At 38.6% G+C, this 16,052-nt stretch overlaps 2 protein-coding genes and 1 long non-coding RNA gene across 7 annotated transcripts in view; all 3 read right to left on the bottom strand.

The window, feature by feature from the left end:
- The window catches only part of LOC117983939 (uncharacterized), a 36,895-nt gene extending 35,159 nt beyond the window's left edge, over window positions 1-1,736 (bottom strand). For all 5 annotated transcript variants that reach the window (XR_011236943.1, XM_069499732.1, XM_069499733.1 and 2 more), the window contains exon 1: window positions 1,226-1,736. Coding sequence is in view for 4 of the 5 variants with exons in the window: in XM_069499732.1 (XP_069355833.1) it covers window positions 1,226-1,382 (157 nt within the window). In the remaining variant the exon portion in view is untranslated. The remainder of the gene's footprint in view (window positions 1-1,225) is intronic.
- Window positions 1-16,052, bottom strand: part of LOC138402599 (uncharacterized) — a 55,397-nt gene that overhangs the window by 35,159 nt on the left and 4,186 nt on the right. The gene's annotated exons all lie outside the window — the stretch shown is intronic.
- Window positions 2,569-16,039, bottom strand: Rs1 (Dead-box helicase Rs1). The gene is made up of 15 exons (XM_034970117.2): window positions 15,795-16,039; window positions 14,735-14,821; window positions 12,930-13,068; window positions 12,525-12,625; window positions 12,074-12,260; window positions 11,199-11,347; window positions 9,102-9,185; window positions 8,499-8,626; window positions 7,748-7,945; window positions 6,120-6,264; window positions 5,615-5,797; window positions 4,970-5,150; window positions 4,086-4,280; window positions 3,448-3,599; window positions 2,569-2,928 (listed from the first exon to the last, which is right to left on the bottom strand). The coding sequence occupies exons 1-15, from the start codon at window positions 15,885-15,887 to the stop codon at window positions 2,593-2,595; spliced, it is 2,358 nt and encodes a 785-aa protein (XP_034826008.1). The 5' UTR covers window positions 15,888-16,039; the 3' UTR covers window positions 2,569-2,592.

Raw genomic sequence — 16,052 nt, 5'->3', positions numbered from 1 at the left:
TGAATTCCTTAATATTTGTGAAGTTCTAATGAAATGAGCAAGACAATGGGTAGTTTAAAAAAGTTTGTTAAGTTAACGGGTAGTGATAGCCCAATCTTTATCTTTCGCAGCACTGCAGTGATTGCATGCGATTGGGTTGAATTTTTTATTTAATTTTATGCCATTACAAGTTAGCCCTTGACTACAATCTCAGTCTAAGATGGAAACTTGGAATACAGATAATTCAAAATCATCATAACATGAATCCTATTATTTCCCTTGTTACATGTGGCTCAGAGATGATCAGAATAATAATAATATTTATTTATGTAACGTGTATGTAAGTTTATATATTTTTATGTATATGTAAGTGTATTATATTTCTTTTTGGCTTTTATATATATTTATCTTGTACACAGGCATGAGAGTAGATATATACCCCAACCTGTGTTTAGTGATAAAATGTTATAATAGTATTAAATAGGGCTAAGGGCCAATACCAAACCAACTCAAAGAAGAGCTATTGAATCTTCAACGCTTTTGATAAGTAAAAACTTTCATCTTTCACTGTAATAATACAGAAGTGTAAGTTCTTTTCCAATTACGGTTTACTATGAGGCATAGGCTGTGCATTGTTGAACCCAGATCTCAGCTGGGTTTGTGTTTAATCCTTAGTCTATGACCTGTGCAAACCACCATGTTGCAACTTTAGACCAGATTAGTTGGTTTGAGCATACCATACTGCTTCAAATAATTTTATCTCTTTGGCATGATGGAAACGTACAAACAAAAAATATCATTTGCACAGCTTTACTATACATAAGTATTAGAAATAAAATCCAACAAAACAAAAAAAGAGGCTGAATCACCATAAAAACTCAAATACTTTCGCTTGATGCGAGATCAAATATTTTTGTATTATCAACTCGCAATAGCCAAAGTGTAATAGATTTATACACAAATGATATTTAATTTTAAGAAAAATATTTTAAAACAAAATGTTGTAAGCAACATTTTGCTATTCAATAGAAATGCATAATGCATTAACAATCTCATGTATTTTACTGTCCTACCCATGAAAATATGTGTTCAATCAATTAAAACAGGCAATGATATGTACCGATTTCGTTAAAAATAGTGATTTTAAAGCACATTAACAAGAAAATTTGGAAAAATTTGTGCCAGTAAGAATTTTATTGAATGTATGTCAACACAGAGATAAGAGGTTATGTGAAAGTCACAATACCTTCCACAGGAGCAGATGGCTGAGGCTCGGCCCCTGCGGTTTCTATGGGAGGCTCCGAGGCCGCCACGGAAGCTGTCGTCTCCATCTCCGCGTCTTCGTCACCAACTTTATTTTCTTCACTTGGTCCCTTATCACCAACCGCCATTTCGTCTGACATTGTCAAATCTAAATATACCACCAAGATCCACTGTCAGAGCGTAAATAACCACATAACAATATGTTACGACACTTCACCAGCCTTTGCTACAAATTAAGAGAGTTTGTGCGCGTCACAACGTAGATTTCCCGCTATATTGGCAACGAAAAAAAACTTAGTCTAAAAATGTCCTCAGATCATTCAACAACAGCATAGTTTTGTATTTCCTTTTCGTGAGAGCATATTTTTATTCTGAATAACGCAAAATATTGTATGATAATTGGTAAAATACCGAAGTTACATACAATTCAAGTCCAACAAAAGTACTATTTTCACAGGAAAATGTCGGTCATAAACAACATCCGCTCAGACGACGCCAAACTTTTTTCTAGTCTAGTCGATGACTATGGTTTATACTTTATGGTATGTATGACGTTGGTTTATGGTTCACTAGGGCATTTTTTGTCTGAGGTTAACGTAAAATACACACTATCAACATAAGCCTTGGCGTAGATTTTGGTCCAATTGCCAATGTTGGTGGGTCGGGTCAGCCTTAGATGAGTCAAGCTTTGTAACAAATATTTGTCAAATTGTATGAAATCGCGGTCCGAACCACCCTGAACCACCGAACTAGGCTAAATAGAACAAAAGTAAAAACAAGGAACATCAGGAAAAAGTTTCAGTATTATGACGTCTAGCTAGAAATATATTTCAAACTAGCTGATGCCCGCGACTTCGTCCGCATGGAATTAGTTTTTTTTAAAATCCCGGGGAATTTCCGGGATAAAAAGTATATAGCCTATGTCAGTCTCCGTCTTTATCTAGGTACATGCAAAAAAATCACGTCAATCCGTTGCACCGTTCCGACATGATTGAAGGACAAACAAACACACTTTCGCATTTATAATAAGGATTTAGATTAATGTACATTTTTCATAATTCTGAACTATTACTTTCTATATCGATTGTCTTGGTTTAGGTTTTTAAACACCGCGCGAGCTTCTGATTTTCCGGGATATTAAAAAGTAGCATATGTCACTCTCCGGGAGCTCTCCGGTGTACAATATGGACATGCAAGAAAACAGAAATCACTTCAATCCGTTGCGGCGTGATTGAAGGACAAACCAACAGACACCCTTTTCGCATTTAGTATTGTAAAAAACAATATTTTTTCGATACTGATTATAAATTCAATAAAAAACACAAGTCACATATTCAATAAAATTTTATTTTAGTTTTTTCGACGTGGTCCTTGTTTAGACGCTTGCGGTTTACCAAACGTCTTGCCTTTTGGCTTTCCCTTGATAGCCTTGCCTCGGCCCTTTTGCATAGGCTTGCCTCTTTGTAAGGGCTTGCCTTTCTGTACCCTATTGGCCTCGTATCTCAAACGTTTAGTGGAGGTTCTGGAAGTATCGGTGAGGTCGCTTGCAAAGTTAGTTTGTTTCTTCCTGGCTTTGTTGGAGTTTTTGTTGGCACTTCTCGCCGGACGGTCGTCGTCGTCTTCAACGGCGCGTATCCTGCGTTGCTTCTTGTTACGTTTAGCCATTCTTGATTGTAGAAGTGACACCTGATAAAAGAATATTATTAAAGTAAAACATCTTTAGGCGCGATTTGGGTGATTGCTTGAGAGTAAAGGTCAGCATGCTCAGCGTGGCAGACATAGCAAAAGCACTAGTATTCATATCTACGGCAGATGGCTGAGAGACACTTGCAGACACCGTTAGATAAACCGGAATGAACACACGAGTTCATTGAGTTGTTTTTGGTATTTTTTCCCTAGTGTCTACTTTACGTAATTTATCTCGGTAAAGCGCTTCGAATCGACATAAAAAATAACTGACATTTAATGTGGCACAACTTTTCCAGAGAACTTGTATATTATTATGTTCATATCAGTGTAATAAATATATTATTTCACTAGCGACCCGCCCCTGCTTCACATGGATGCAATTTGCTAATGAAGAAAATGAGAAGAGATTTTCATCCAAAAATACGAACCAAGTCAAGCTGTTCTCAAGTGAAATAATCAAAGAAGATTTCTTTTCACATGTGAACTAGTATCAAGTAGTTCGCAATACATAAGTACCTTTTCCATTTCCCGCCTGACTCGTTCTTCCGCCGAGTCTTTGGGCGTGTGTTTAGTTTGCTTCTTCTTCTTCTTCTTCTTAGTATCGTCGTCGTCGTCCGAGTCGTCGCCGTGCTTGCGTTTCTTGCCTTTTCCCTTTTGGCATTTATCCACTACAAAACAAAAAAAAATAGTCAAGTGCGAGTCGGACTCGCACCATGTAAGGGTTACGTACCATCGTCCGAGAAATAACACTTTTTAATCTTTTTGTGATGTAACCACAAATTCTCAATTTTCGGATTTTTTCCTTCTCTTTTGCTATTAGGACATTGCTACCTGCCAAATTTCACGATTCTAGGTCAACGGGAAGTACCCTATTACAGACACCCTACCCTTGACAGACACGACAGACGGACAGATTGACAACGAAATTATCCTATAATAAATGGGTTCTTTTTTCTTCTCAGGTACGAAACCCTAAAAATTATAAAAATAATAATTTAACAGAAATAAATTTCGCTGAACTACTATAAGATCTTTCTGGTTCAGTAATCGTGTTTATTATAAGTAGCAGTCCCGAGTTCGAGTCCCAGCTAGGCTTTGGAAAATTCAAAGCTGAGGGCAAAGAATGTGAATCATGTATTGAGCTTGATATAGACCTTTCCCAGGATGCAGTGTCAACGCCAACCGTTCTTTCTCTTCCCTCTTCTGCTTAGGAGTCTGGAACCAATCGTGCGGCCGCTGCACCTCCACCTTGGGCCCGTCATCCTTCTTGATGGCGCTTTCCAACTTGGTTGTCTGTTTCTCCATTTTCTTTAGTTGCTTCTCCGCGTATTCCTCGTCCAGGATTGTCGCTGTGAATATTATAATGTGACAGCTTAAATTTGATACGCAATATATTGCTGTCGAGATGTGAGATGGCAATCGAGGTATGAGGCGGGGGGACACCCCACACACCCGTACGTGACCCGCGCTAACCCGCACTGGCTTAACGCGGGGGCTGTCCGGATTTGCGGGGCGTTCCCTCCCCAGCGTCATCTCGACCTGTCCATAACCAGTAACCGACCTTTAGTGGATTCGATATGTGAACTGACTATGTTGACCGGATGTCCGACCGGAATAATCGACATCCGGTCAGTTTATTGAAGTGATATTATGAAAAAAAATGCAGGCCAGAAATGGCCCGATTACATCTTTTTTTTTTTTTTTGCTAAACAACAATGCTAAAAAGGGACAGAACATGAACTTTACATTTAAAGACTCTAAATTTTAGTGCACGCTACAAATTTAAACAGTAGGCTCGCGACTGTGCGCTAAAATCACGGGTTTTACCATCTAAAAATTCAATTTAAAACTGTCAAACTGCGTCTGTCCTTTTCAAATTACATTAGTAAGAAGAGGATGCGAATACTCGACTACTGCGAAAATTAGGTTGTGCTCAGAATTAGTACCACTGTCCGTTTAAACGGATAAGCCGCGAAAAGCTAGCAGACATACAGACACACTTTCGCATTTCTAATTTTAGTATGGATGTGAATCTTACCAATCTCGGACTCCAGCCTGTTCAGCTTCTCCCTGTACTTGGCGACGATGTCGGGCGGCACCTGGCGCGACTTGACGGGTCGCTTGGCGCGCCGCACGATGGCTTTGACCAGCGCGCGTTCCGCCTCGCCCGCTAGAGACACGGACACACCGGCGCGGCCTGCGCGCGCTGTTCTGCCCACCTACAGACACGGATAAGGGTAACATCCCCTTTACATACTATCTTTGTTTTGCTGCAAGACTGCGAGAGAATGCCAGCCACGCATAGGTGATTACGATCGTCAGACTGTAGTCAAACAGACGGCGCGGAGGAGAAGAGGAGACACAGTGTCCATACACTGGATGATAGATCTGTCTAGACCTCTAGCGGCAACGTTCGTAGCCACTAGTACATCGACTAGTTCCTTTTTACATCATTTTTTCACGCTTAAATAAACCTTATGTCAACGTACTAAAGTTCAACTCACCCTATGAATGTAGTGTTCCAAAGTGGCGGGCAGGGTGAAGTTAAGCACAGTCTTCACACCGGGTATGTCAAGACCTCTGGCGGCGACGTCTGTAGCTACTAGTACATCGACTAGTTACTTTTTACATCATTTTTTACGCTAAAATAAACTTTATGTCAACGTACTAAAGTTCAACTCACCCTATGAATATAGTGTTCCAAAGTGGCGGGCAGGGTGAAGTTAAGCACAGTCTTCACACCGGGTATATCTAGACCTCTGGCGGCAACGTCTGTAGCTACTAGTACATCGACTAGTTCGTCCTTGAACCGCTTGAGGGAGTCTAGACGTTGTGGCTGGTTTAAAGCGCCGTGCAATTCTGCTACCTGTTACAAATATATAAAATATATCGCAAATGTGAGCCATAGTCAATTCTTTCGTCATATTCGTTTACGCATCATAGTGATAGGATTTATTAAAAAAAAACCGTTATGGCGACCTCGCACCGGAATGCGTAGCGTTCAAAGCCCCCCCCCCCGCCCCCGCCCCCCTAGGTGGACAGACAACACAACGAGTTGCAGGGAGCCGCTGGGTGGCGGCAGAGCAAGACCGTGGCGTGTGGAAGTCCCTAAAAGAGCTCTATATCGAGCAAAGGACGTCTATCGGTTGATAATGATGATGGTGATTTATGTTGTGGTTGATACTTACCTTAACGCCCAACAACCCCAAAGCCACGTGGAGCCGATGAGCCTGCTTCTTGGTCTGCACGAATATGACCGCTCTATCTCTGAACGTGCGACACACGAGCGCCGCCAAGATGGCCTCGCGATCGGACTCGCGCTCTTTGCGGATCCTACGACATTTTACATTGATTAATATTAGATTTTATTACTTAGCACTTAGCAAGCTGTGGTAGCCTAGTGGTTAGGACGTCCGCCTTTCAATCGGAAGTCGGGGGTTCGATCCCGGGCACGCACTTCTAACTTTTCGGAGTTATGTGCGTTTTTAAGTAATTAAAATATCACTTGCTTTAACGGTAAAGGAAAACATCGTGAAGAAACCTGTATGCCTGAGAGTTCTCCATGATGTTCTCAACGATGTGTCAAGTCTATCAATCCGCACATGGCCAGCGTGGTAGATTATGGCCAAAACCTTTCTCACTCTGAGAGGAGACCCGTTCTCTGTAGTGAGCCGGCGATGGGTTGATCAAATAAAATAAAACTTAACACTTCAGTAAGAGCGAGAATACAGAATTCTGTATGGTGCATTAGGCACCATGCAATGATTTTGAAGAAAAAGCACAAGCGAAGTGGAGAACAATGTGACTTTAGCTTTAATTTGGCACACGATGACCTTTTACTCTAAATGCAACGATATTTTCATAGTATTAGCTGAGAGTATTTCCTCACCTGTGGTGCTGAAACGTGGACACTGACAAACTGCCTTGTTCACAAATTCAAAGTCGCTTAGCGAGCTATGGAGAAGGCTATGTTACGATCCCTAAGAGATAAGATTCGAAATGAGGAGATCCGCAGGAGAACTACATACATAGCCTGAACTATTAGCAAGCTGAAGTGGCGGTGGGTAGGTCATGCCTGTCGTAGAGGCGATGGCCGTTGGAGCCGGAAAGGCCTTGAGTGGAGACCGCGTTTAAGCAAGCATAATGTGGGACGCCCTCCAGCACGATGGGCCGACGATATAAAGAGGCTGGCGGGAAGTGGCTGGATGAGGAAGGCTGAGGACCGGTTGTGGTGGCGCTGTTTAGGAAAGGCTTATGTCCAACAGTGGACGTCCACAGGCTGATGATGATGATGATGATTAGCTGAGAGCAAACGCTTAGTTTCCCCTACCGCCTGTCCACGTGTCCCCTTTATGAGGACTTGCGAGTGACGATGTTGGATGGGATCGTACGCGGGGAAGCGGGGCCCGTCTTCTACACGGACCTCGTCTCATCGGCGGGGAACTACAACCGGCTACGGGAATTCGCGCACCATTGGCATAAGAGGCGAAGCAGCTCGGAGAGTACAGGTGCCAGGCCGGCACCACGGAGGAGCAGCAGCGGAGATCACAGCTGTGTTAGTGACGTCTAGCCCCCAAGGGGGGAGAGTGAGCATAAGGAACAAGAAAGAGACAAAATAATTTGTAAGGAGTCAAGAAGGCGCCCCGGGAAAATGCCAAGAGCAAGTACCGAACGGGCACCCTCCCGCAATTCGGCCCATATAACCGAGAGGTTGGTGGGGCCATGGGAGGTGAAGGATTGTCCCCTACTGCCTACTCAGATATGCTATATACTTTTATTAAGGACCCCCAAATAGGTACAACTATATATAACTCACCTGACGAACTCCTGCCTCAGATTGAAGGCAACATCCTTGTTGGAGTCGAGGAACAGTTTGACTGGCTTGTTGAGAGATACGGCCGCCAAGTCCTTGACTTCGTCGCTCATGGTCGCAGAGAAGAGCATCGTCTGTCGTTTGGGAGAGCACTGCCGGATTATCTCTTTCATCTGTTCCGCGAAGTATTCGTCCAGCATTCTAGTGATGAAAGTGTACTCTCTCAATAATGTCTACACTTTGCATTAAGCTCATGAATAACAAATACTCACAATTAAGTACTGCAAATGTTCATGGGGCGGTAATCACTTAACACCAGGTGACCCACCTGCTCGTTAGCTCGCCATTTTTATTTTTAAAAAACCCAATCGAAGTCGAAAGAGTCAAGAAGTTCTTATGGTGGCTGAAAAGGTGAATCTGGTGCAAATATGTGGAATATCATCCCACCACCTGTACATTTTTTTTATTGATTACAAGTTAACCCTTGACTGCGATTTAACCACGGCCGAAGCCTTCTACCAAACAATACATAATAAGTGTGTAACCCAGTTTTCATGATATTGGGCCCGATTCTCTAGTACACAATCTCTAAACTAAACTAAAATGACACGTCTAAATCTATTGCTACCCCTTTCATAATGTTGCACTAGATTTAAACCTGTTAATTTAGTTTAGTTTAGAGATTGTGTACAAGAGAATCGGCCCCAATATCATCAATCATCAGTGGAACATAAAACTGTAAATGTTGACTGACCTGTCGGCTTCATCCAAAACCAGCACCTCAATGGAGTGCAAGCCAAAGGACGGCGTGTTCCTGATGTGGTCTATCAGACGACCCGGGGTCGCTATCACGATGTCCGGGTTGTGACGTAACACACTTTCCTGGGAGGAACATTTTTTATAAATATAACTAACTAGCTTTATGCTCGCGACTTCGTTCGCGTGGACTACACAAATTTTTTACTGGTATAATAATAATTTTTAATTTTTAACTTTAAGGATTGAATTTTTAAATCTCCTTTTTTAGCTGATGTCTACGTCATAATATAGCTATTATTCTGCAAGCCAAATTTCAGCCCGATCCGTTCAATAAATTGAGCTGTGCGTTAATAGATCATTCAGTCAGTCAGTCAGCTTTTTCTTTTACATGTATAGACTAGCTGATGCCCACGACTTCGTTCGCCTGGATCTCATGGGAACTCGTTGATTTTCCGGGATAAAAAGTTTAAACGCTAATTAGTCCCATTTTTACTATCCGATTTTGCACAAAAACATAATATTTAATTTTTTCAAAGTTTAAAACATGTTGAACTTTGTGATAAATATATTTTTTTTAAATCTCCCAAATGTTACATACCTGGTATTTCACATCTAGACCTCCTACAGACAAACCGATGGTAACAGATGTAAATTGCGATAGTTGTCTCGTCACTGAATGAACCTGAGAAAAAATTGAATCTTTTGAAAATTGAAAAAAATTGGTTGCCTATATATATTTTCGTTGGGCAAATTAGGAGAGATCTTCTTTGGGGTTATGAAGGTTGAATTTCCTGTGTATATCCCTGAAAATAGATTGCCGATATATTTTCGTTGGGCAAATTAGGAGATATCTTTTTTGGGGTTATGCAGGTTGAACTGCCTGTTCTTCGAGCCTTTCCGATCCATTGTGATTGGAAACAATGGGCTACTTGACTCATATCTAATTTCGTCCAATAAATGATTATTTATTATAGTATTTTGCTTAAGACAACGAAATATATCAATAACAATTATTAAAAACGCAGGATGGATATATAAATCCAATTTAAAAAAATACAGTTTTTATTTTTATTTGAAACGCAGAAAACGCTGTCAGCCATGATGTGACGTCATTAAATATGTAAACAAAGAAATGTCATCCCTATGTCACGCGGGGACTAACGTAGTATCCATATATATAAAATTTAAAGTCCTGACTAACTTATATATCAACACACAGCCTAAACATCTAAACAACTGGTCCTAGATACATGAAATTTGGTCTGTGTGTTCTTTGTAGGTAAAGAGAAGCTATCCACTAGGAAAGGATTTTTTGAAATTCCACCCCTGAGTGAGTTAAATGGGGGTTTGAAATTTATGAAGTCCACGCGGACGAAGTCACGAGCATAAGCTAGTTTTTATATATTTCTGAAAACTCATAGTAAACGTGAAAAAATATCGTTTTCTCTTTATAAACTGAATAAGTTATTAAGTAAGACTTACAACAAAGTGATCTTTGCAATAATAAATTTGGGTTGAAGTCGTTAGTCATATAGGATCCCTTTAAGCAAGTCTTCGCGTGTTACGTATATTTATTTCACTGGGCACTCTAGTCCACAACTTTCCTGTGGTCTTTATCGATGCGTTTTTTACATTCTCGGATGATTCAATAACGATAATTACTATATTTTTCATGTAAACTAGTATAGAAGTCATGTTTATTAAACTTTGGGAGGTTATGCTGTTGTTTACAAATGCATGACGTCAGAGCACAGATAATCTATCGGCCAAACATGGCCGACAGTGTTTTCACCTGTCTAAGAAAAATATATTTTTAAATTAAAGTTTTACGGTTTTTAGGGCGCAAAAAAATATAGTGTTAATTTTTTTGATCTAATAGGACAAATATTAACCATTTAAGACCTACTTAAAAAAAGTGTCAACTAGCCTATTTTATAGTCCCGTGCCAATACTTGTGGCCTCCAGGTAGAGCACTGGGATTAAGAGCGTGGATGTTACGTTTATGCATTAGAGCGGGGCATGTAGCAAATTACGTACATCGGAGTCTCATCACACTCCTGGCATAGTCAGCAGATTAGGTGAGATTACAAAAAAATTAACATCATCTCATAATATGACTGATTTTGCCATGTTTTTTTAAGTGAGATTAGTTACAAAACCGGTCAAGCGCGAGTTGGACTCGCACACGAATGGTTCCGTACCATCTCCAAGTTAATGACGGACAGCGCCGTGTACATGTGATTTAAGTAAACTAATCTTTGTTCAGGGACAGATTCTAATTTTTTTTGTGATGTAACCCTAAATTCATGGTTTTCGGGTTTTTTTCGTTTTTACTTGGGCTATAAAACCTACCTACATGTCAAATTTTATGATTATAGGTCATCGGAAAGTACCCTATAGGTTTTGATTCCCTTTTCTTGACAGACAGATAACTACGTGATCCTTATAGGATAAGGTTCCTGTTTTCCTTCGGAGGTACAGAACCCGTTTTCTCCTTTGTTTTGTTGTTTTTAAAGCCATGTTAAATGACTAATATTTCCCTTTCCTCTCCAACTAAGCGCCAAGCTTGTGGTAGGAGTAGGTACGACAATAGTGCAACGGGCGGGGTTTGAACCGTCGACCTTTCGGTTTTCAGTCCACTAAAGTAAAGTATAAATAAAAAAATCACGAGCTTTAATTTTAAAATGGCTTATACCTGAGCACCTAATTCACGCGTGGGCACTAGCACTAGTACGCGAGTGATTCTCTCCCCGCCCGCCTTGTACAGCAGTCGCTCCAGTATGGGCAGCATGTAGGCGGCTGTCTTACCCGTGCCAGTCGCTGCGCACGCGCATATATCCTTCCCTGGGTGGGAAAAGGAAAGACAATGTCAAGAAAGAAGACTTTACTCCTAATAATAAACTACTAAAAGCCACACAATAAACAACAACAACAATTAAAAGATTTTTTAATTATATTAACAAACTAGCTGATGCCCGCGACTTCGTCTTCATCAGGAATCAGGTTTTTTAAAAATCTCGTGGGAACTCTTTGATTTTCCGGGATAAAAAGAAGCATATGTCTCTCCGGGTCTTTATCTATACCCATGCAAAAAATCACGTCAATCCGTTGCACCGTTGCGACGTGATTGAAGGACAAATCAACAAACCAACAAACAAACACACTTTCGCATTTGTAATAAGGGTACTGATTAGCTTACTCCCGCAACTTCGTCCGCATGGACTATACAAATTACAAATCCCTATTTCACCCCCTTAGGGGTTGAATTTTCAAACATCCCTTCTCATCCTTTCTTTCCTAACATAATAGCTATCTCATGCCAAATTTCAGTCCTATCCGTCCAGTACTTGGAGCTGTGCGTTGATAGATCAATCAGTCAGTCAGTCAGTCAGCTTTTCCTTTTATAGATTAAACTAACAAATGTGGCAAATTTTTTCTGTATATAACTGTGCGAGACCGTATGAAATAGAAAAAGCTGGTAAAAAGCATCACTTCTGATAGGTGTGATACCTCAGGGCTATTTCTTTGTAAAAAAAAATTGATATTGGATAAATGAATGGTGTTACATACCTAACAAAGCTATAGGTATAGTGGCAGCCTGCACTGGTGTGGGGTGCACGTAGTTGAGGCTGCCTATCGCCTTCAGCATAGGTCTGGACAGGTTCATCATATAGAACGATGCCTGCTCATCGTACGGTGGTGGCTCCTCAAAGAAATTTGCGTCATATTCTATTTTGGTGTCTTCATCTTCTAAATCCTAAAAGAAATTTGAATGTTTTGTGCAGTGCAATTTAAAAAATAGTATAGTCAACTGTCATGTTAAAAGTATGGTTCACCACCTTTTGATGTAATCTCTATGGGTTCACCTTTAAAATAAGAACTAAAATCATACTACAGCTAAATTGAAGCGCGTGAGAAGTCATTTTTGTGCATTATACAATAACAATTTCTATAGATATAACATATAGACAAAGTGCTGTTTTAACTCATGCTGAGTTTAAATAGCTAAATTGATAAATACCTCTTTAAGTTTTTGCTTTTTTGTCAATTTCTTCGCTTTAGTTTTGATTTCATCCTTCTTCAGCTCATCGTCAGATATTTCCAATTCATCCACTTCATTATCTAGAACATAAATGGAAGTATATTGTAAAAAAAAATCTTTACTACACAAGAAATAATAGAATTCTATATTCTGCATCATCATCTCAATGATACAAGATGCTTTGAATAAAAGGTAACCATTTGTCCAGTCTAGCCAGTTCGAATTAGGTGGACGGACGACATCGGACGAGTCGCAGGGAGCCGCTGGATTCAGGCGGCGCAAGTCCATGGCATGTAGAAGTCCCTATAAGAGACCTATGTCCAGCAGTGGATGTCTATCAGTTGATGATGATGATGATGATGATGATTTATAGTGGAGCAAAACCTTTAGTTTCAGCCTCTGAATCTGTGTCCACATCAACATTCCCCTTAACTTTGGCCTCCGCTCGTTTTTGCTCAATCTTTTGGTCTAGGGTTCTCTTCACATTTCTTCGCACATATTTCTGTAGGTCATCCCATGGGTTCTAAAAGATATTAGACAATTCATTAGTAAATCGAAAGTCCTGACTTCAATATTATTATAACTATTGAAGTTACATTCATATTCCATCTTCTATTTTATACTAATAAAGAGGTAGTTAGTTTGTGAGCTTGTATACTAAAAGAGTAATTTTCAGAACTAATGATCCAATTCTGAAAATTCTTTCACTGATAGCAAAGATAATATATACAAGTAAGATCGCTAACGTCATACATTCATTTAAAGCTTGCGTAAAACTCCTTTAAGTCGCCGGTACCTTGTAGGTCAACTCCTTATAGTGTGATGGCATTATTGTGCAAGCTAAAATGTGAGTTATCGAATTTATTTAGTGGCATATATCGAACAGCTGATGAAACTCAATTTTATTTAGAGCCAACTCAAATTTTACTCAAATAATAAACGAAATCCAAAATCACAGGCAATCATCAAAGGGTCCGCTATCAAGCGTAGGTCAGCAGTTTGGCATCATCAAAAATCCAGGAGCAAGCACAAGTAATCGGGTTAGCAGAATCTCGGAGTCCATATAGCAGAAACAATTCACAAACGAAATAGGGAAAAGAAATAAAAGCACTCAGAAAATTGTAACACACCGTCAAATTCAACCGTCACCAATCCAAAGGCAAAATAATAATTTTATTTTCAAGTAACAAGTCATTTTGTTACGCCATCTACTGGAAATTTGTAATACTACTTCAGCTATCCAAAGCAAAATGCTATGGATATCGTAAAGTTCAATGAGTCAATAATTAAAATTAAGAATTAACTTTTTCCGATGGTGATGTTGTGAAAATTTTGTATTTTGTTACTAAATATAAATAAATTTGATGAACCAGACAAGTAAAATATGATATTTCGTCAAATCCATAAAAAATATATTTCATACGAACCAAGTGACGCCATCTAGTAATAGTCTTGAACTAGTTACAATTTTAAATAGAGAGTTAGCGATCTGTACTTGTTTAATATATTATCTTTGCTGATAGATAGCTACATTACCTCTGAGCGTTATAGGATATAATATATTATTATATCACATTAACAAAGTTGCGTAAAAAGCTAGTGAAATATTAAATCCATTCTTGAGTAAGATAGATGATACAAAATGTATGAGAGTCTAATGAATGTGACCCACATGCAGTAGTTTTAAGTTTTCACATTATTTAGACACATAATGGTGGCAATTCTTTTGGTGTTTTCTAAATTTATAATCGCTAGAAGAAAAATCTTTTATACTAGACTCTCAGTCAATGCTGATTATACAGTTAAAGATTCAATTCAATTAATTTAAATCATTTATTTAAAGTAAGTACTATTGTAGGTACTCTTTTTGATGGTCGAATTACAGATGATAGTGGTGATAATTTTAAATCATTTTTTTAAAATAATGTTTAAACCTGTGATTGTATTAATTGTGATATTTTTAGTTACGTTAACTTAAAACTAAAGCTACGATTAGTTACAGATCCGTCCACTAGGTGGACAGACTTCATCAAAGTATTTGCAGGGAGCTGGTGGAATAATCAGGCACTAGACTGTGTGCATGTAGAGGTCTCTAAAATAGACCTCTGTCTGGACATCTACAAGTCAACAATGATGGTGATGATGATGAAGAGTATAGATATAAAAATAATATTGGTTTTTTTACTCACCTTGTTGTATTCTTCAACTGAACCAACAAATTTAAATTTTGGATCAAAATCAGCTTTCCTTTTCACTTTTTGTTTTGTTGGTTGATACTGGAAAATAATTTGAGATGATTTATAGTGGAGTCAGAAGTCCTCAGAAACAGCTCTGATTTTGATAATTTTGTTTTAAATTATTGTTTTTTATATAGTATTTAAAATCAGCAACATTTTGAAGCAGGGAAAAGGGGCATATGTTTGATATTTATTATGTGACATCTTTTTAAGACGTTGTAAAGAAGGTCAAATGCCATCAAATGACCTGTAAACACCTATGGGCAAAAAGGGCTTGTTTTTGAGTTATTGATCGTTTTGTGTTTTCCAGAAAAAATATGTATTTTTATACAAAGAACAAACTATTTTTTGTATGTTGATTAAGGATGATTAAGTTTCTAAAAACTTAATAAAAAGTTGGCAATATGCCTTACTTTTTTTAAATTAAATTATAAAGAAAGAAAACAAATACATATTTTTTCTGAATGAAAATCAATAACTGAAAAACTAAGCCCTTTTCGCCCATAGGTGTTCACATATCATTTGATAGCATTTGACCTTCTCTGTCTACAAAGAGACTGTAACGTTTTACTGGACATCATTTATATAAATATCATCTTCAACAACACATTCTAAAGAAATGCAATGAATAGACATTAAAGCTTGATTGTTAAGATCTGAATAATAGTTCATAGAAGCTTACAAAAGGAGATATAAGTAAGAGGTAGCAATTATATTCATATTTTTTACTATAAAAATTAAGATACACTTAGGCTAAAACAAGTGCTAGTGAAAACTAATAATTTATAACAATAAACAAGGAAAAGCTGACTGACTGACTGATCTATCAATGCACAGCTCAAACCACTGGACGGATCAGGCTGAAATTTGGCATGCAGATAGCTATTATGACATAGACATCCGCTAAGAAAGGATTTTTTGAAAATTCAACTGGGGGCTTTGCGGGTGGTCCCCAAAAAACCATAAAGCAAAAGATTTTTTTTTAATTTGTAACAATTTTCTGTAAGCATACATCCTCTTCCACGTCGGATTCTTCCGAGAAATCCTCAACTTCTTGGTCATCAGTGATTGTTTTTATCAACCCTGGATATCCTTCCACCTCCATCACTATTATAATTTGTACACTGATAAGATTTAAAAAGTTTCAAGTTTTACTTTTTCACTGCCTTAAAAATATAAACATTACACACAAAATTCAATACTAAAAATCCCGGTTTTGAAAAGTTTTTTTAGGTTAGCTTAGCTTTCAAAAACACATGTATCCTAATTC

This window comes from Maniola hyperantus, chromosome 7, assembly GCF_902806685.2.
Source record: "Maniola hyperantus chromosome 7, iAphHyp1.2, whole genome shotgun sequence".
NCBI lineage: Eukaryota > Metazoa > Arthropoda > Insecta > Lepidoptera > Nymphalidae > Maniola > Maniola hyperantus.
Note: the sequence above shows the minus strand (reverse complement) of the source record. Positions and strands in the feature narration are given on the sequence as shown.

Bases quoted from the DNA above. Each gene is read 5' to 3' on its own strand.
- Rs1 (XM_034970117.2), bottom strand. From the start codon at position 15,887: ATGGAGGTGGAAGGATATCCAGGGTTGATAAAAACAATCACTGATGAC. The intron at 14,822-15,794 runs GTATGCTTACAG...ATTATTTTCCAG, and splicing joins AATCCGACGTGGAAGAGGAT to TATCAACCAACAAAACAAAA. The intron at 13,069-14,734 runs GTGAGTAAAAAA...AATATCTTTTAG, and splicing joins CAGTTGAAGAATACAACAAG to AACCCATGGGATGACCTACA.